We start from the raw sequence: 21651 nt of genomic DNA, 5'->3' as shown, positions 1-21651 counted from the left end.
AAAAAAAAAAAAAATCAGAGCAGGGCTCTATAAAGAAGCATTTGAAAAAGGAAGATGCAAATCCACCATATGTCTATTTATAAACATAGTGAGTGTTAGTGAGCATGTGAACAGTAAATCCAGATGCTGAGTGGGTTTTATTGTGGAGCGGGTGGCTTTTTTGTGACCAGAAATGTGTGGGAATCTTACACTTTGTATAGCCGAATAGGGGAGAGGACTAAGTGAAATCCAGAACTTAGCCGTGTACTTTAAATAGACAACGTGCAGCATTGTATTGTGGTGAACCAAGAAAGAACATCTGGCATTATAGGATTCTGGATTAGCTATAGAGCAGAGTGGAGCAGGATATTATAGTTTGGACACTTCCATTTAACAGAACTTAAGTGGGAAAACATGATCTACCAGTATATGCAATCAACACATGTGAGAGCTCAGGCAGTGGCCCTTGTCTAATTCACTTCTTCTCTTGAGTTTTCTCCTAGGTGATATTTTCACCTTATCAATAAAATGCTTTTAAGCCACCAGCAAGCAAAAAAAAAAATACTCTGCAATTGAAAAAGTACCAAAAACATAGGTGAGAAGTACTGCCTAATTCTGAGTGCTGAGAAGTTATTTTAAACAAAAGATGAAAAATGACCATATCCCCGCCTAGGTGAAAACTTAGGAGAAAAGTAAATTGGAATAAAACGTCTTACAGGGTGAGTCTTATAGGGGAACAGATTCAAAGTCTAGATCTTGTGTTCAGTGAATCTTTAAAGGACACATGCAAGGTAATTGGCGCGGGGTCCCCTCTGGTGGAGATGCCGACGTGCATCTATTGTGCCTGCGCGAGAGCTGATAGGGGTCGTGCTGACGTATTCTGTAGTGTACTCTGCAGGCGCACTAGTACTGCACCTGTGCAGTACACTCCAGACCACATCAGCACGACCCCGAGCAGCTCTCGCGCAGGCACAGTAGATGCCGACCTGGCAAGGTCAGCATCTGCACCAGAGGGGACCCTGGGCCACCGGCTTGGAGCAGAGGTGCAGCAAGGGCACTGGATGGCTGCCAGGGGCTGGAGGAAGCTCCGGTAAGTAGATTTTTGTTTTTCAATTACCTTGGACCCTTTAAGGTAAGTGGAAACTTACCACACATCTTATTTTTATTTTTACTCTATCTTATCACGCATTTTGGGCATCTCTCGTGTTCCTTTATAATCTTATAGGAGAGGTTTGTTGTTGTAATTGTTGTTATTATATTACCAGTTATAGTGGGCTCGGATATAGTGCCCTCTGTTATTATATTCCCAGTTATAATGCCCTCTGTTATTATACTCCCAGTTATAGTGCCCTCCATTATTGTCTTCCCCATTTTAGTGGGCTTGGCTATAGTGTCCTCTGTTATTATGTTCCCAGTTATAGTGGCCTCCATTATACTATCCTCTGTTTTTATATTGCCAGTTATAGTGGGCTTGGTTATGATGCCCTCTGTTATTATATTTCCAGTTGCAGTGGCCTCAGTTATAGTGCCCTCTGTTATTATACTCCCAGTTACAGTGGCCTCAGTTATAGTGCCCTCTGTTATTATACTCCCAGTTACAGTGGCCTCAGTTATAGTGCCCTCTGTTATTATACTCCCAGTTACAGTGGCCTCAGTTATAGTGCCCTCTGTTATTATACTCCCAGTTACCGTGGCCTCAGTTATAGTGCCCTCTGTTATTATACTCCCAGTTACCGTGGCCTCAGTTATAGTGCCCTCTGTTATTATACTCCCAGTTACAGTGGCCTCAGTTATAGTAAACTCTGTTATTATAACCTAATGGGTTTTCTCCTTCGGACTCTGTTCTGACTAACTATAAGTGCTAACACTGAAACAAAGAAAAAATATGTGAATGCTTCTAAGATGGTGGTCATGTGTGGTTGTTTAACGACACAAAGTTCAACAAAAATGAACAGCAAAATATTAATTGCACTAATAAACCTACTTATCTTTTTAAGTGTCTGTTCAGATTTAATGCAACATCAATACAGAAGATCCCCAATATAGGTATATGTCAGTTGACCAAGATTTTGCAGGGCATAAAAAGCTCAAATAGCGAGGCAGCTTCCTCTGCTAATACTGTACATGCATTTTTCCTAGCGGCCTGTCAATCGATCTGTGTACATAGTAATTTGCTTGTAGTGCATAATTAACACATGGTCAAAAAAAGTTTTTTCAATTTCGATGATTGCGGGTTATGTTTACTGTAAGTCAGAAGCATCTCTTAAAAACCTGAGCAAGATTTTTCAGAAACAGCCTGCAATAAAAATCACACACGCTTCGTAAAACAGCACTTGATTGATATCACTTGCACCATTAGGAACTAAACGACAAAGGATGTAATTTCAGTTCTCGCATGCAATATTAATCGAAAGCCTTTAAACCATCTTACTGATGGGAACTTTGACAACATGACATTTGAAGAATTGTTAGCCAGAGTCGTTTTATCTTCGTCACGTTTCCAGCGCAAACAGAAGGAAAACCTTCCAATTTGCCGATTTCAGATTTGCATGTCATTTTCGCTTTCTTCTCTAAAAAGGAATTTTAGCTGAGGAGTGCCAGTGGGAAAACCCTGTTGGTGATAGGTTTTAATAGAGTCGTTTTCTATATTAGTCTCCTGTATGTGATGTGATGAGAAATCCTCATGCAATGTAGCTGAATGGTTCAGTGTCTAATAGTCCCGAATGTTTATGTAGACATGTAACCCTTTTTCTTTATAATAAAATGTGGAATTTATTTTTGTTTATTTTTTTTCATAAAGTCGAACTCTGGTCAAAAGTGTTTATACAGAACAGCAAGAGCTTGGATGTCCAGTAACCCTTTAGCAGCCAATTTATTTAGAGGCTTGCAAGTGCTCCAGGCCAATTTATTTCAGCACATTTTTTATTTCTTATTTCTTACATTTCTTAGCTTCTAATTAGTACTGCTGTAATGTGTTTTTATGGCCACTTGTCGCTAGGGGGCAGTGTGTGATGCAATAATAGAGGACTTTTGCTTTCAGCGTCTATATTTTCTGCTAGTAGAGAGAGATCAAAGCATTTCAAGGATTTACAGCACAACAAGTTCCTCCGACTGAGGTCAAAGGCAGTGTACTTATCTCAAACGGGATAACTGTATTGAAGCTGTTAATGGGTTAAAGGGAACCTGGAGTGAGAGATAAATGGAGGCTGCCATATTTATTTCCTTTTAAACAATACCAGTTGCCTGACGGTCCTGCTGATCCTCTGCCTCTAATACTTTTAGCCATAGACATGCATGCAGATCAGATATTTCTGACAAAAATCTGACTGGATTAGGCACATGTTTATTTCAGGTGTGTGATTCAGACACTTCTGATGGCAAAGAGATCAGCAGGACTTCCAGGCATCTGGTATTATTTAAAAGCAAATAAATATGGCAGCCTTTATATACCTCTCACTTCAGGTTCCCTTTAAGATTTTATTGCTCTCTGTTTTACTAGTGGGAAGATTCTCTAATTTCTTGTTGATGTCATTGGTGATAGGAAATGAGGGGAAGATCTCTAAAAGGGACGCAGACAACAATAAACGTTTTTCACTATGCGCATGGTATACCTGGCCAATGCCATGTACAGAATTGATGCAAATCATTTGCAGCTTGCTCCTCAGTCAATTCAGATTGCGGCCCTATTAACACTTAATGCGCTGAGTTGAATTGCAACATGTTAAACTGCGTTGCGTCCTTTTTTGGCAAATGCGATGCAACGCAAGGCATTAAAGTGTAAATAGCTCCTCACAGAAAGTGCTCACTGGTAGGTTGGATTGTGAATTCATGGACACTGTTGGCTTTTGCAGTTGGTAAATATTTTTTTTTCTTTACTGAACATCAGTTGAACAGGAAAAGAAAGGAAGTATTTTACATGTCACACAATATGCACTCAGAGCTTTAGCTATTCTCTGCTGCAGAAATAACAGTTCGGCAGGGTTCATGTGTCTTCCTTAGGGTCTCGTCATTTACCTATATGCTTACTGTAAGGCCCGGTTCACACTTGCGGTTGTCTGCCAAACGGACCGGATGACCTGACCGGATCCGGACCAGATCCGGTCAGGTTGCATCAGGTGTTCATCAGGATGCGATCCGGATCCGTTTGGCAAAAGTAACGTAAAAAACAAAAAAAAATGTTGGGGTCTGGGAGGTCAGCAGAAGGGGGACCTGTGGAATCAGGCCCTCTGCTGTTTAGCACTCACCTCCACCTGCGACATGCTGCCAACATCTCCGGATCCGGATCCAGCTGTGCTGCTCCACTCCAAAATGCTTGCCCATGTGTCCCCATCCAATATCGTCGCAACAATCCGCATAGGAAGTGGGGTAGAACATCCGGATTTCTCAGCCAGTGTGTTGTGCGCTCTCCGGTTCCCATTGGTTTGTATTGGCCGGATGGTGCAGTCCGGCTCCGCCCCGGATACGGCTGCCGGAGGAGCCGGATCAAAAAATAGCGCATGTTGGAACGGAGGCCGGAGTCCGGATCCGGCCCGGATCCGGTCCGGTCCGGCAGAACGGACGCATGTGAACGGACGCATAGGCTTTCATTGCTATGCCGTGCGTCCGTTCCGTCCGTTCTGCAAGCGGTGCGGCTCCGGCACGGCGATTCCGGACGGCCACCGCTAATGTGAACCGGGCCTTAGAATGGCTACCTGCATCTCCCCAGCTGTCAGTATCCCATTTACATGCTATGACCACCTGCTGTCCTCCCATCATCCTACTTGCTAAGATAGTATGGACTTGGAACTAGTGATGAGCACAGACTCCATTAGGTTAATATTTTGCTCCATAGGAAGCACACTTTACCTGGGCTAAACCAGAACTTTGCTTTGAGCTCATCATAATTGGTAGGCTGATAACTGATAACTGCCTAAATAATTAAGCTGTCTGATTTCAATTATTGACCTTACAAAACTGATACGTCCTGTGTGAAGTTCCGGATCATCCAGGAGAGGCGGGGGGGGGGGGGGCTTACAAGCTCCCCGACGAGTACTTACAAGGCAGAGGAAGACCAAAATTAAGACAGAAGTGAAATGACCAGGCACATGTGATTAAAACAAATGCTAGATCTGAGGGAGAAGGTTGTAGGATGTGTACAGTGAGGGGATTGGAGAAATCGGTGAGTTTTCACAGATGCAGCCTACACATCTCTGTATTCAATGTACAGTATGTTGTATGTGAGAGTACTGTACACTGCCATGCCCACTCATATCCATTGGTGAGGGAAGATGGGGTTGTGCCTAGTTGTGGAGGCCTTGACAAAACTTTACTTTGGGTCCTTATCTTTTCTAGTCCCTCCAGTGGGTTTTAATGCAGTTTGTTTAAGCCATCAACTTTAATATGATCACAAAAGACTATGAAAATAATCTTAATTTGATGCAATTAAATCTAAATTACTCAGCTCTCCTGTTTGATAAAACGAATCTCACTTGACTAAAAACAATCACAATTATTCAGTCATCGTTAATGTTTCAGTTGGATTTTGCTTAGACACAATCATGTTATTGAATTAAAAGTGCCATTGAACGATCACAATTAAACATGTGTGGCCAACATTACAAGAGCTTAGCAATGCTGGCTAACAATAGCTTCACCCAGTGATAAAGTATAGTAAGTGAGGTAGGCTAAAGTTCTTGAGTTCTTCTTTGTTGATTTATGTGTTGTGCTCATTAATAATCTCAAACAGTACTTTTAAAGGGTATCTTTAGGTAATTTTTATTTTTTCTAATTTTACTTGTAGGGAAGTAAAAGTTTAACCTCTGTCAGCTTTGTATTGCTGTTTATGTTCTTCTTCAGCATAGAGAGAGAGATTACTATTGGGTACACAGTCCCATAAATGCCCTTTTAAATAATGAGTAGTAAAAAAAAAAGCCAAAGTGCAAAGTCAGTCTTTGTTGGCTCACCAGGCAGGGGCTTAACTAGACTTAACAGGGCCCCCTTGCAAAAATGATAGCATGGGCCCTCTTGATCTCTGAACCCCATGGGGTCACATGATCAGGAGCCGGTGAATAGAGACAGAGAGTGTTCTGTTGTGAAGCACCATCCGAAAGCAGGAAAAAATTACAGACACTCTTGCTACTCGCATGGTGGGAGGAGTCGCAGGGATGATTTTTGAGCAGACGGATAGGTTTTTTTTGCTAATTGGCTGCACTTGTAGTTGGAGAGAGGGAGAAGGAGTAGCCCCCAAAGCCTGTGGGCCCCCCTGCAATGGCAGGAGTCGCAGGGGTGACTGTTACACTCATGTCACCAGGACTGAGAGTGAGCAGCACTGCAAGTGGCCAGGCAATATTGCATTGTACATAGGGCCAGTTTGTTCTCTTTATTGCCCAAGGCCACTGTCACCAGCTGTCCCCCTTCAGTATAGGTAGCCAGCTCACCTTCACACCATAGCAGCCATCAGTGTCACTCATTTCTCCACTCATCTCCAATGCAGAAGCTTCGTCTCTCTCTCTCTCTCTTTGTCTCCAATGCTACCCAAGTCCGTAGCCACCCGCCACAATGCCAACGTGCACATAGAGCAAGGTGGGCGCTGCACAGACGGGTAGCAGCAGAGTACCATGGTCAGGTGCTCGCCTGACCTCCCTGCATTGCAGGCAGCATTTGAAAGCTTGCAAATGCTGCACCAGTTTAGCCTGCTTCTTTGGTGCTCTTGCTCCTGTAGTGCCCTAGGCCATGGCCTAGGTGGCCTTGCCCTAAATCCAGCCCTGATTGTACATTGATTCCAGTCTGACATGTCTATAGGGTCTTTAAAGAGCCACTGTAGTGGCATATAGTAGAATGTAGTAAATTATTCAGGATACCCACTTTAACAGTAATATTCCTGGTTTTACCTTTAGAAACACATCCTACATGTACTGTATATTGCTTTATATTGGTATGTAACCCATGCCCTCCCAGTGATGTTTAGCCTAGGCTGTTTAGATATGCAGAATTCCCACAGAGCATTCTGGGAGACCAGATATTATTTTCACTGGCTTCGGAATTCTCAGAAACAAACGTTCTGCAGAGCTGCACATGACGGGACAAAAGATGTTGTCACCATGTGACACATTTCAGAATGTGAATCAAGGAGAGGAAAGATTTTACAATGGGAAAACACTGACTAAATATTTATAAATATTGTTTTAAATATATATATAAATTCCTTATGTTATTTTAACAGTTTCTTTTCAAAAGGCATTTGAAGTTAGAGACATATGGAGGCTGCCATATTTATTTTCTTTTAAAGAGAACCTGTACTGAGTAAAAATATTTAAAATAAACACATGAGGTAACTTCAAATGAACATTACATAGTTACCTTGCCATCAGTTCCTCTCAGAAGCTCAGCATTTTCTTTTGACAATAATCCCTTGCAGTTCTGACAATATTTTGTCAGATCTGAAATATATCAGTTGCTGTCAGTAAAATATCAGTTGCTGTCAGTTGTAGCTGAGAGGAAAACTGATGTACCAGGTAATGGCTATGTTTCCCTATGGCTCAAGTGGGCGATGTTACAGTTTAACTGTGTGCTGACCAGAGAGCTGTTATGGGTAATGGCCATTTTCAAAATGGAGGAGGGAAAATTCCCTTGATCACAGTGAACAAATAGGACGCGGGAGAGGAGAAAGACACTGAGGAGTAAACTACATGGAAGGTAAGTATGACTTGTGTATGCTTATTTTGACTTTTAATTTTCAGGTCAGGTTTCCTTTAAACAATACCAGTTGCCTGGCTGTCCTGCTCTTCTTCCTGGTTAGTCGTATCTGAATTACACACCTGAATCAAGCATGCAGCTAATCCAGTCACACTTAAGTCAGAGACATACGTGTTCAGGGCTTATGGGTAAAAGCATTAGCCCTCATTCACAGTGGGACGTTGCATTGTAATGCGATGTTAAAGTCACAACGCAGCATTACAACGCAAAGCAAGCACTGTGTTACTGTACCATACAGTAGGTACAGTAAACTATATAGGCAATGAAAAGTATGCTTTCCTGTACTTGGTAATGTGTGCGTTTAGAGGTAACGCACTGCAAGAAGTGTGTTACCATAACACTACACTTTACAATGCAACGCTAACTTTGCACTATGAACGTTCCATAGGATTAGCATTGCAGTGCGGTAAGCTGCGCTATAAGAGTTTATAACGCAGTTCCGCATGTCTCATTGTGAATGAGGCCTTAGAGACAGATGATCATCAGCAGGACAGCCAGGCAATGTGCATTGTGTAAAAGGAAATAAATGTTAGCTTCCTTATGTCTCTCACCTCGTGTTTCCTTTAAGCTTCATCTATGTACTGATTCAAAAAACAGCAGACCAGTGTGATGGCTGAGACAGTAGTGTTCCTAAACTGTAATGAAAAAAAACTGGGGCCAGCAAGGTGGTTAAAGAGGAACTCCAGTGAAAATAATGTAATAACAAAGGGCTTCATTTTTACTATAATTATATATATATGATTTAATCAGTGTTTGCCCATTGTAAAATGTTTCCTCTCCCTGATTTACATTCTGACATTTATCACATGGCGACATCTTTACTGCTGGCAGGTGATGTCACTGGAAGGAGAGACTACTTGATTTTTTGCCAGTTGGAAACAACTGTACACTGTAAACAGGACCCTGGTCCTCACAGTTTCCTGTGGTAACGGTTTCACCACAGTATCAGCCATACAGAGCCCCCGATGATCCGTTTGTGAAAAGGTATAGATTTGTCATGTAAAAGGGGGTATCAGCTAGAGTTGGGCGAACAGTTCGGCTGTGTTAGCCGAACTGCAGCCGAACTGTTCGGCTGCCCAAGCTGTCATTTATCTGTGGCTCTTACTACTTCCGGGTCGCAATGACCCGGAGTAGTACGTCTGCGCTGGCCCGGCGGAGCCCTTCCTAGATCGCGCTCCCGTTGCCGGGCACTCTCTGCGCATGTGTGTGACGTCACTCATGATGTCACACACATGCGCAGAGAGTGCCCGGCAACGGGAGCGCGATCTAGGACGCGCTCCGCCGGGCCAGCGGAGACGTACTACTCCGGGTCATTGCGACCCGGAAGTAGTAAGAACCACAGATAAATGACAGCTTGGGCAGCCGAACAGTTCGGCTGCAGTTCGGCTAACACAGCCGAACTGTTCGTACAACTCTAGTATCAGCTACTGATTGTGATGAAGTTCAATTCTTGGTCACGGTTTCTCTTTAAGCAGTTTGGTGGCAGTGTGTGAATGACAAGTGAGACTTTACAGAAGCATAAATATCTTGTCAGGTATAAAATGTCTAAACTTTAGGGAGAGTTAATAGTTGTATGACTGCTGAGAGATTACCCCGGCAATGGCGTTACTGTAAATTCATATATATTATTCTCTATCTTATTTCAAACTCGGTGAGATAACATTGCGTTCACAGCTATAAACACATCATTTGAAGTCCACACTTTCCCTAAAGAGCAAATCGGGAAATTATTTAGGTCTCCTAAGGGAAGCCCATTTTTACACGTTGGATGTTTACATTCTATTTCAGGCTACTGTTTTAAATTGTTCGTTATACAAACTGTAAGCCAATGAGCAAATTCACATTAAACTGGATAAGAGAGTTGCCACAGGCAAATAAAGCTGTGGAGATTGGAGAAGTGTTTCCGTTCAGCTGCTGCTCTCATTCGGTTAGAAGGGTAAACTTGTGCAGCGAGGAGACTTACTGTAATAGCCAAGCTTTATGAGAAAACATTTCACTGCTGCATTATCGGGAATATGTGAAGGTAATTATGGATGGATGGACAGGTAGCAAAAATAGCAGAATGTGCTGCTGTAATAATTTAGAGATTGCAGACTCTGAGGGAGGCTGCATTGATGGTCATCAGGGAGACATATCCGTGTGTGCTCAGGTCTTTGGATAGCCTTTCTACAAGGGCAAATCACTTTTTGGTAAATGCAACTTCTTCCCAGCAGCCCCGTGAGCGAATACTTTCTTGATTTAAAATACATGACGGCCCATAATCCTCTTATGGCCTACTACACCACATCAGTGCAGGAAGCACAGAACTTTGAAAATGATACTTAAGCTAGCCATAGACTTTCAAAGGCAGTTATGTGGGCTCAGTCTAGCTATCAGGAGAGCCCGGTGGTAAACATGCTGTTTGCTAGGCTGAACGGAGAAAGCAAGAGGCAAGAAGAGCTATTCAGTGCCCCTGACGACACCATAGGAGGGGAACAGTGTTATTGAGTAGGGCTACCTTGGCAACCATAAGTTAGTTGCTGCCACAGACACGATATTATTAAAGCAGCAAGGACAGCCATATTATCCCAGGAAAAAAAAACAGACATATAAGCAGATAAATACTTGTTCTACTCACATAACATATGTATTATACTGTACACTTTCTGATTTCAGTTAACATTATATAGTTAATAAAGAGAAAACTATTTTCCATCTTTACTGCCTCTGATTGAAGCCAATTCTGATGTAATTTCCTCCCTTACTTTTTTTCTCCTACAAACTGCACTTTCCTATCTAGCTTGGTTTGTAAACATATGTGAGCACAGCATAGATCGTATTTCAACAGCTTCTGCAGAGGGGAGGTGTATATCCCTTTTCAGGATCTTGTCATACTGAACTGCCCTCAGCCAATCAATGAGGAGCAGGAATGTGGGAGGGGAGATAACAAGCTTCCTTTTCCCCAGCAATGTACCAAATAGAGCGAGGCTGACTGCGATAAGATTTATTACAGCAGAAACATTTATGATTATATTGGGATGCTTGCAATGGAGGGTAAGGTTGTATACTGCATAATAATCACAGAGCTGTGTGTAAATGGAATTTGATTTTTATGACTGATAATCCTGCTTTAGCAAAACTGTCTGGAACCGGGAATGGTTCAAGAGTAACTTTACTGATTATAGCTTAATTAAAAAAAATGCTTATATTTAACAATACTTCTTTATAAATAACTAGCTGATAGTCCGGCGTTGCCTGGGTATGTATTTGGCTGGTGTTGGCTCTGTCCACTTTTTCTAACGCTAACACACAATTACCCAATGACCAAGTTTGTGAGCTTTGTGGTCTTTGGCATCAATAACTTGCATTGAAATTAAACAAATCTTGGTTGGCTGTTTGTGGCTCCACCCCCTTTTCTGAATTTGAACCCAGTCTCCCAATGACCAACTGTACCAGGTTTGAGGCTTGTGCCATTAACAGTGCAAGAATGGCAGAAATTAAATATTCCCCTTGAAAATCAATAGGTGAATTTTGATGGCTCTTGTAGGCTCCACCCACTTTTCTGAATATTCATCCCAGTCACCCAGTGACCAACTGTGCAAAGTTTGAGAACCCTACCATTAATAGTGTAAGAATGGTTGCAGTTTACATTTTCCCAGTGAAATTTGTATTTGTTTCCGCCCAGTTTTTGGTTATGGGAAAATGCCAAAGTGCCAAATTTCATTCAAATCCGCTCAGCCATTGTTGCGTGATTGAGTAACAAACATCCAAACTTTTGCATTTATAATATTAGTGAGATTTAATCAATGTTTGTCCATTGTAAAATATTTTCTCTCCCCATATTACACTCTTAAATGTATCACAGGGGGCTACATATTTACTGCTGGTAGGTGCATCACTGCAAAATGTTTGTTTACTGAGTGCTCCGAAGCCACCTGAAATAACACCTGGGTCCATATGCAGTTAACTTTTTCTCCTGAGTTTTCTCCTAGGAGATAATTTTTCATCTTCTTTTTAAAATAATTTTTCAGCACTTTGCAATTTAAAGAGTAGTGATAAAGTACTATCAAAATTATTTCGAGTATTTCCTTGCTTGCTTGAGGTTGAAAAGGCATTTAAATTGACAAGTTGTGAAAATATCACTTAGGGCTGGTGCACAGTAGAGATGTGGCGAGCCTCCGATTTTCGGTTCACGAACCCTGTTTGCGAACTTCCGCGAGAGAGAGATGAATCTACCTGGCTATCTGGGGTTCTCTTTCGACAACTGTTGAACACAAAATACAAGGCCATGTCTGGCTACATGTCTGTAAGCAGAGGCTGCATGGTGTAGTGGTGAATGGCTCTGCCTCTGACACAGGAGACCAGAGTTCAAATCTCGTCTCTGCCTGTTCAGTAAGCCAGCACCTATTCAGTAGGAGACCTTAGGCAAGTCTTCCTAACACTGCTATCTTGTCTAATTTTTCTCTTGACAACTGTTGAACACAAAATACAAGGCCATGTCTGGCTACATATCTGTGCTACTGCCTATAGAGTGTGCCCTAGTGGCTGCAGCTCTGGTGCTTTGAGTCTGCCAGGAGAAAAGTGTGATATAAATGTTATTTGTCTTGTCTAATTTTTCTCTTGCATTAAGCATAAATGGTACATGCTAGGCTACTTTCAGCTACTTTCAGCTACTTTCAGCTACTTTCAGCTAGTAGTGTTGGTGGTACAATGGATATGTTAGTTGCCTACCATACACTGAGGCCTGGGTTCAAATCCCTATCATGGTATATAAGCTGGTTTTTGAAATACTGGAATTCCCTGGCAGATGAGACCCTCCTCCCTCCGGTAGGACGGAGGAGGGAATAGGTAGAAGGGGAGGAGGGGAGGCCAATTAAAATCTCCCTAGCAGAGTGTGTAGCAGCTGTCCCATAACTAATTAGTGTAGGCAGACAACTGAGTCAAATGGTATAAAGGACCTAGCTTGGAGGAAGGGGTGGGGGGTGGGCCTCCAGCATTGAGAGCAGTGTGTATGGCAATAATGTGTCTGCTGGCTGTAATATAAAGAGTCAAAGTTTTGCTCAATAGAGCTTTATGGGGCGAATCGAACTTCTGGGAAAGTTCGCGTTTGGTAGGCGAACGCGAACCCCCGAAGGCGAACGTGAACCCCTGAACTTTTTCACCTACTTTTTGGTACTTTTTCCATTGCAAAGTGCTAAAAAGTTATTTTAAATCAAACATGTAAAAATATCTCCTAGGAGAAAACTCAGGCCAAAAAATGAATTGCATATTGCCCCTGGTCTCCTAGAGTTCTGTGGGAGGCCCAATTCTGTATAATAAACAGCCTCGGCTAAACATCACTGGGAGCACAGGGTTACATACCAACACACAGCTATTTATAGATATAGAAAGTACTGTATATCAATAGATCCGAACACTGAGGAAGTCTTACATTTCACAGGAGGTAATACTGTGTGACATCATGTCAGATTGAGCCTACAGAATCATATATATCTCTGTATGCTACATTCACTTTTGTGACTGGTTCTGCATAATGCTTGAAGAAGAAACTTCACGTTTCAAAAGCTTGCAATTAACCATGTACAGTAAGTCATAAAATGTATTACCGTAATCAGCGTTTGTTGATGTCATGTCTGCATAGCTGGTCCGTGCCTTACACCGGATCATACTTTGCTAATGCGGAGTAGACAATATAAGCTTACGTCCTGCTGGTCACTACCTGCAATTTTTATTAAAGTGGGATAAAACTCTGACATAACATTCAATAAAAATGTGTTTTCCGACTTTTTATGACCCATACCATTACCATATTTGCTTTTTGCACAAGTAGTATTACAAGTTCCAAAGTAAAGTTTGTCTGCTCCTAAAGCGTCCATTGCATTTTATTGCATAGCTGCTGTATTTATAGATTAAAATCCATTTAGTGATTACTTCTACAGCAGAGAGAGCTAATTTTCAGCACAGCTAGAAATACCGTACTTTTCGCCGTATACGACGCACTTTTTCTCCCCAAAAAATGGGGAGAAAAAGTCCCTGCGTCTTATACGGCAAAGGCAGGGAATCCCCGACTTACGAATGCCCGCCGATACGAACCGCGACCCGCCGTCGGGGATTCACTGCCTGTGGTGCTGCTGTGGCCGTCTCCTTCCTCCCCGCTTCCCTCTACCCGCACCTCGGGTCCCCCCTGCGTGTCCTCGGGTCCCCCCTGGGTGAGAAACAGCAGCGCTTACCTTCTCCATCTTGCCCGCGGCGATTGAAGACATCTGCCTTCAGTGGGCGGCTTCCTCTAGTGCCGGCTTGTAATGACACGTCATCGATGACACGTCATTACAAGGCAGCACTAGAGGAAGCCGCCCACCGAAGCCGGATCTCTTCAATCGCCGCGGGCAAGATGGAGAAGGTAAGCGCTGCTATTTCTCACACAGGGGGGCCGGACCCGAGGACACGCAGGGGGGACCGTGGAGACCAGAACGAGGGGTAGAGGCAAACCAGGGTGGGCGGGGGTTGTGCAGAGAGTGGACACATGGGGGCAGAGAGCAGACACATGGGGGCAGAGAGCGGACACATGGGGGCAGAGAGCGGACACATGGGGGCAGAGAGCGGACACATGGGGGCAGAGAGCGGACACATGGGGCAGAGAGCGGACACATGGGGGGCAGAGAGCGGACACATGGGGACAGAGAGCAGGGCCATGGGGGCAGAGAGCAGGGCCATGGGGGCACACAGCAGGACCATGGGGGCACACAGGAGGACCATGGGGCACATAGCAGGACCATGGGGGCACACAGCAGGACCATGGGGGCACACAGCAGGACCGTGGGGGCACACAGCAGGACCGTGGGGGCACACAGGAGGACCGTGGGGGCACACAGCAGGACCGTGGGGGCACACAGCAGGACCATGGGGGCACACAGCAGGACCATGGGGGCACACAGCAGGACTATGGGGGCAGACACCTGGGGGCAGACAGCAGACAAGACAAGACAAGACAAATAACATTTATATTGCGCTTTTCTCCTTGCGGACTCAAAGCGCCAGAGCAGAGCAGCAGCCACTAGGGCGCGCTCTATTGGCAGTAGCAGTGTAAGGGAGACTTGCCAAAGGTCTCCTACTGAATTAGTGCTGGCTTTCTGAACAGGCAGAGCCGAGATTCGAACCCTGGTCTCCTGTGTCAGAGGCAGAGCCCTTAACCATTACACCATCAGCCAACTGCTGGGGCAGACAGCTGGGGGCAGACAGCAGGACCATAGTGGCAGACAGCTGGGGGCAGACAGCAGCACACTGGAGGCAGACAGCAGGACACATGAGGACACCATTTGGGGGAGGTCAGGAGGTCATGTACAAGGTGCTCCTGAAATATGGATGCACCAGGTTTAGTTTTTTGTTTTGTTCTTGGTTTTTGGCCTCTAAACCTAGGTGCGTCTTATATTCCGGAGCGTCTTATACGGCGCGAAATACGGCATATATTAATTGTAGCAGACAAAGGAATGTAAATAAAAGATAATGTTATCACCTCTTTGGATGTGGCAGCAACCTTTCCATTGAAGGAGTTGAAGAAAAAAGAGCTGTGTTTAATTGTTTGAATGCTGTTCAGCTACATTTTTTTGTGGTAGTAGATTGTAAATAATCTTTTAGAGCAAAGAAGAAATGCTGAGTTTCATAGCACTTTAATAAGTGCTGCTGTATTTGGAGTTACAAGAAATGAAGCCGACCTGTGGCTGTGTCAGTGATTGGGTATAAGACAAGAAGGCCATATTGCTTCTCGTAATATTGTTGCTTTCTGTACAGATCTGATACATTAGACCCAGTCCAGTATAGACATAGACAGATTAATATATTAATGGCAAATGTTTGCTAATCTCAGTGTTCGGTTACTGCCCCCTCTACCCAGGCGCTCACCCTGCGGTAGCACATCACACGTAACAGTGACTTTTCCACCGTATCAGTTTTCTTAAGACTGATATCTTTTAATTGGCTGCTTGCTCTGAGTGGAGGAATTACTTTGTAACTGTCTTGTTGAAATATGCCTGCAAGGCCGCCGCAGTTATTCCAGTTAAATGCGATGACACCCACCAGCGTGGATAAAGGGAGCGCTGATTAATTGCGGCAAAATCTACCTGACGCAGAAACTCTGATGAATATGAGCGCCTGTCTTTCCATCCGTCCATCCGTGCGAATTCTCGACACGGTAATAAAATGTAAAATACCGCTAAATTCTTATTGTTAATAGAATTGGCAAGCTGGCATGTTATGGGCGCAAACAAATCACTTGACGTTAATTCTACAGCTGAGAATGTCTCGCTTTTAGCAGGAAAGCAGCCCCGACGACGCGCTTTCGCTGCTTGTTCCACTCGCGGAGCAATATGAGTAATATTCATCAACTATGAAACGCTTTGACACGATACGAATGTCATTTCTGTCCAAAGTCAATGGAGCTACAAGACTTATATTGTGGAAGGCTACACAAATCTTTCCTCTGACATATAATTAATGAAGTCATACTGCAGGTGTCCTGAAACTCTCCCTCTCAGTCTAGCTAATATTTTACTATGGAAGTAAAAGCAATGGCATGGTCCAAGTTATACATTACTGCAAAGGTGGCTTCTGCCAATTTTTATGTGATAGATTCTCGCTTATTTATTTTGGGCTTAAGAATAACACAATTTTCAAAGCAATCGGGATTAGGTCAGTTGACTTCTTTCCCCCATTTTTAAAAGGCTAAGATCCATGATACATTAAAGCATAATTCCATTAAACATTACATAAAAGTATTAGATCAGATACTGCACTCTGTTTTCAAACAACTTATTTCTGTCACGTGTCACCTATAATCCGCTATGACACACCACCTAATATGCTTTTCCAGCCTGTGAAAACGTAGTATGTCTTGGCCTTACACTAAACTATAGGTCCTGATAGAATTTCTATACCTCTTGCTGTGCTGATGGAGTTTAGCATAATAGTCAGGCTCTCCCAGGCATAGTCTATTGTTCTTCTGGGGCACTCAGCTGTTTTTTTGGATCTGTCAGTCAAGCTATCTGTTTCTCTCATCATGTCTCCATTCAGTTCTCAGGCATTAATCAGAATTCTGACTACAGATACTGTCTAAATACTGTACATATGTTATGATGCCAAAAAAATAAAAGAATGGGTTTATATTAAAAATGTTATAACTGTTCGATGCCCAGTTCAATAACACTTTATTGAATGCTCCTTTAAATAAAAGTGGCTTCTAAGTTGGTGCAGCTGTTGCAATCCTTGCTTTCAATTTGTATTGAAGCATCACTGTAAACAGACTGTTCTAGCCTTTTGTGTAGTGATTCTGTATAATAGCTTACTGGGTGAGTGGGTGCTGTACTATGGTATGTCGCATTATTGTGTGGTAATGCTATGTGGATCAGTATGTGCCCTCAATCTATGGCCTATGGGCCGTATGCAGTCACCTCCAGCTCTTCTAACATGTGCCGGATTCTGGGCTTCTCCCAGCTGCTATCCTGTTATCATAAAATGCTGGTCCACCCATCTGTGCAGAGGTCAGCAGGAAGACGCTGGGCATATTTCCTCGCCAGCTGTTCTGCTCTGTGCTGCCATGTTTTTGGCCTTTGCCCTCACAGTGCATGTCATTATGTATATTGCTGAATGATGAAAACTGTCAGGTTTCTGTTTGCTGATTGTGCCCATGTTACAGAGCTCCCTTTTACTTACTGTTTCAAGTGGCAATGCAGCAAACAAGGATGTTTATTCAATGGCAAAAACTGACATTAATCAACACACTTCTGAGCTGTGTGGAATGAAAGTTACAACTATAAGAGGTTACTATGAGTGCGTTTGTGAGCATTGGAGATATCGGCTCACTTCCTGTTACCAGTGCCACTCCGGGATAAGAGACAGAGGCCCATATGCAATAACTTTTTTTAACAGAGTTATCTCCTAGGAGATAATTTTCATCTTCTCTGTAAACTAAATATTCAGCATTATACAATTGAAAAAACACCCCAAAGTTGTTGAAAAAGTACTATCAATTTTATTTTGAGCATTTTCTTGCTTGCTGGTGATTTAAAATGCATTTTATGACGAGCTGTAAAAATATCACCTAGGAGAAAAGGAGATAATTTTTCATCTTCAATTTAGAATAAGTTCTCTGCACTTTGCAATGGAAAAAGTATCAAAAAGTAGGAGAAAAAGTACTATTAAAATTATTCTTGCTTGCTGGTGGTTTAAAGGGCATTTTATTGTCAAGTTTGCATCTTCTAGACATCACCTAGGAGAAACAGCAGGAGAAAAAGTTAATTGGATGTGGGCCGGAGGGCCATACGCAATTCACTTTTTCATCTGAATTTTCTGCTAGGGGATATTTTCAAAAAGTGTCAAAAAAAAGCCTTTTAAACTACCAGCAAGCAAACAAATACTGAAAATCATTTTGGCAGTACATTTTCACCTACTTTTTGGTACTTTTTCCATTGCAAAATGCTAAAAAGTTATTTTAAATCAAAGTTTAAAAATGATCTCCTAGGAGAAAACTCAGGAGAAAACGTGAATTGCATATGGGCCCGAATCTCCCCATCATGGATCCAGTTAGGAATAAGCACCGAAAAGTAGTTTTATTACTGAAGAGAGAGTTGGAGTTTAGCTTTAAGGTGTTAGTGTACATATATAAACGTGAGTCTCACGTGAGAATCAATAATGCAATGTCCAGAACATGTACTACTGATTTCCCTTTTGTTCTTACATAACAACCTATCTTTGGCTTTGTCTACATCATAAATGAGCCAGGTGAAACTCCTATTCCTATATTCAGTTTTTGTAGATGATATCAATACTTCAACAGAGAGAAGCTAATGCGTTTACAGAGTCAGTTTAAGGCTCCCTGCACACTGCAAATCCGTTTTGTGATTCCGTTTCTGATTCCGATTTGCAATTCCGATTTTCCCTGAATGCAATCAACAGAAAAGCGGAGGAATAACGCAGCATGCATTAACGATTAAAAATCAGAAACGGGTGTAAAAACCGATTGAAAATCAGATTCGCATGCAGTGTGCAGGGAGCCTAAAAGTGGCCACACACCATACAATTTTATTTTTTTTACATATCTTTTCAATTCAAAAATTGCAATCAATTTATCTGACTGATTGTAAAATTTCAAAAAACTGACCAATATACCACACACATATGTTCAATGTTTCCCCAATTATGATAAAAATGATTGAAAACTCTAAAAAAATTGCTTGGGTTGTACATCAAGAAATTCTCTACCACACACCATTCAATTTTCATATAAATTGATCAGAAAAATCCAACACTCCCGATCTTCCTCTATCGAATAAAAATGGAACATTCAATCAGATTTCTCAAACAAATGAAAATAAACCTTTTGATTTTTCTGTACAACTGATATTTATCGAATTGGTGTAAAATTATTTTTTTAATTGTATGGTGTTTGGCCAACTTAACCCTTTAACCCTGTGGAAGCAGTGGTGGTAGCTTCAAAGCACATTAATTAAGCAGAGACCAGCAGATACTGCAGCATGTTTGTCATCAGTATAAGCCCTGTGTAACAGCCTGTATTTTAGAATTGGAGTAAAATAAATCATGTAAGTGAATTGTATTAGTCTTTAGCTTAATTTAACCTCTTCACGACTGGGCGGTTCTGGCCGCCTAAGGACCAGCATCATCCTTTCGCTCTTTTAGCCTGTGGTTACTGTGATTGACTCACAGTGGTCACAGGGTCAGGAGCCAATGAAATAGGCTCCTCACCAAGATATGGAGCTCTGCTGTCACTGTCACAGCAGAGAGAGAGGCTTCAGTGCTGCCAGATCGGTGGCAGTGATGGGAACAGAATGAGTGCCTGGTACGGAATAGTTGACCTCTATATCAAAGTTTGTACTTACTGGAAGTTGGATTCCCCTAGGTTATTAGGTTTTGTTTCATAATAGAAAAAGTATGCATGTTAATAACATGGCCCAGGAATTCCTTTGCATAATGTGAACTTTGTAGGCCCCACCACATCCCAGCATTCCATCCACATCATGGTACCCATTATGTGATATTTACATCATGATATAATAATGTTGTTAATGACCATACCTGTTATTACAATAAGGCCAGTGCTAATTGGGGTTTACAGGATTGGCCTGCGATCACATGGAATTAGAACAGACCACTTCCAATCAGTGAAGTAGCATTGGTGAACTCAGTGCAGTTTCTAGGCTAAAATGCACCCAGGGCAAGGGTGTAAAAAATTGCCCCCCCCCCCCCCCCCCGGAGCAAGGTATGGGCGCCCGCAGTATAGGTTAGCCAGGTCTAGTTGCACTCAGTATAGGTCCCCCCAGTATAGGTAGCCAAGAATAGGTAATCCAGTATAGGTAGCCAGCTATAGGCCCCCAGTATAGGTAGCCAGGCATAGGTGAGCCAGTATAGTTGCCCCGAGTATAGGTTAGCCAGGTAGGTGCCTCCAGTATAGGTAGCCAGTATAGTTGCCCCCAGTATAGGTTAGATAGGCAGGCACCCCCGGTATAAGTTAGATAGGTAGGTGCCCCACTACAGGTTATCTAGGTGGGTGCCTCTAATATAGGTAGCCAGAGTAGTTGCCCCCAGCATAGGTTAGATAGGTAGATGCCCCCAGTATAGGATAGTTAGGTAGGTGCCTGCAACATAGGTAGCCAGTATAGTTGCCACCTGTATAGGCTAGCTAGGTAGGTAGGTGCCCCCAATACAGGTTAGAAAAGTAAGTGCCCCCAGTATAGGTTTGATAGGTAGGTGCCCCCCAGTATGGGTTAGATTAGGTAGGTGCCCCCCAGTATAGGTTAGATTAGGTAGGTTCCCCCAGTATAGGTTAGATCGGTAGCTGCTCCCCAGTATAGGTTAGATAGGTAGCTGCCCCCCAGTATATGTTAGATTAGGTAGGTGCCCCCCAGTATAGGTTGGATTAGGTAGGTGCCCCCCAGTATAGAATAGATTAGGTAGGTGCTTTCCAGTATAGGTTAGAGAGGTAGATTCCCCTCAGTATAGATTAGATTAGGTAGGTGCCCCCCAGTATAGGTTAAATAGGCAGCTTCCCCCAGTATAGGTTAGGTAGGTCCACCCCCTCATAATGAAGGGGGGAGCCGGAGCTGCGGGAAGGGCAGCCCGACCTCTCCCTCTCTCTCCCCGGGCCGCCCTCCATGCTCCCCCCTCAGATGCAGAGTAATTACGCAGCAGGAAGCTCTGTACATAACTACTCACCTTCCTGCGTTCCACTCGCAGCTGATCTCCTCTCAGCATAGACGCTGATACACACGCTGTTTCCGGCTAAACAGGAAGCAGCGTGTGTATCAGCGTGTATGCAGAGAGGAGATCAGCTGCGAGTGGAATGCAGGAAGGTGAGTAGTTATGTACAGAGCTTCCTGCTGCGTTATTACTCTGCATCTGAGGGGGGAGGGCGGCCCGGGGAGAGGTCGGGCTGCCCTCCCCCGGCTCCCCCCTCCTTTACAGCGCCCCCCTCACATCAGCGCCCAGTGCACCCGCACGGGCCGCACGGCCCTAAAAACGGGCATGGGTGAACTAGTAAGGACAGGATTGCTGAAAAAGGCCACAAAGGCCCAGGCCTTGGGTGGCTGCTGCCCAAGGTGTAGCTGGATAGAACAGGAGTTGTATGGGAAAGAGGAGGATGCAAATTGGGAGCCGCATATAGAAGAATAGTGCTGCTACCCAAGGAGGAGGGTGGGGCTGATGCACATAGAAGTGTGTGTGTTGGTGGGGGCACAAGAAAGTTGGCCAAGGGGCATGAAAAGTATACATCTAACCAATTCCAAAAACTCATTCGCCAAGTAGTGGATCAGCCATCCCCTAGGCAATTTTCTTGCACTACAGATTGGCCACATTTGCTAGAGCCGGAAAGTCCTGGATGCAGCGGAGTAGAGCCAGCAATAAGAGTATAATTACAAGTCGAACAAATATTTGCCAGGGTCCTAGCGGTATTAC

The 21651-nt window shown here is 43.4% G+C and overlaps 1 protein-coding gene across 20 annotated transcripts in view; it reads left to right on the top strand.

The window, feature by feature from the left end:
- The window catches only part of TENM3 (teneurin transmembrane protein 3), a 1708801-nt gene that overhangs the window by 1283832 nt on the left and 403318 nt on the right, over nt 1–21651 (top strand). The window contains exon 1 of one of the 20 annotated variants that reach the window (XM_068278765.1): nt 9649–9736. The exons of the other annotated variants lie outside the window; for them this stretch is intronic. Within the exon in view, the coding sequence (XP_068134866.1) occupies nt 9694–9736 (43 nt within the window). The 5' untranslated portion in view covers nt 9649–9693. Of the gene's footprint in view, nt 1–9648; nt 9737–21651 lie in introns of those variants that run through there. 20 annotated transcript variants of the gene reach the window in all.

This window comes from Hyperolius riggenbachi, chromosome 1 (genome assembly GCF_040937935.1).
Source record: "Hyperolius riggenbachi isolate aHypRig1 chromosome 1, aHypRig1.pri, whole genome shotgun sequence".
Taxonomy (NCBI): Eukaryota; Metazoa; Chordata; class Amphibia; order Anura; family Hyperoliidae; genus Hyperolius; species Hyperolius riggenbachi.
Note: the sequence above shows the minus strand (reverse complement) of the source record. Positions and strands in the feature narration are given on the sequence as shown.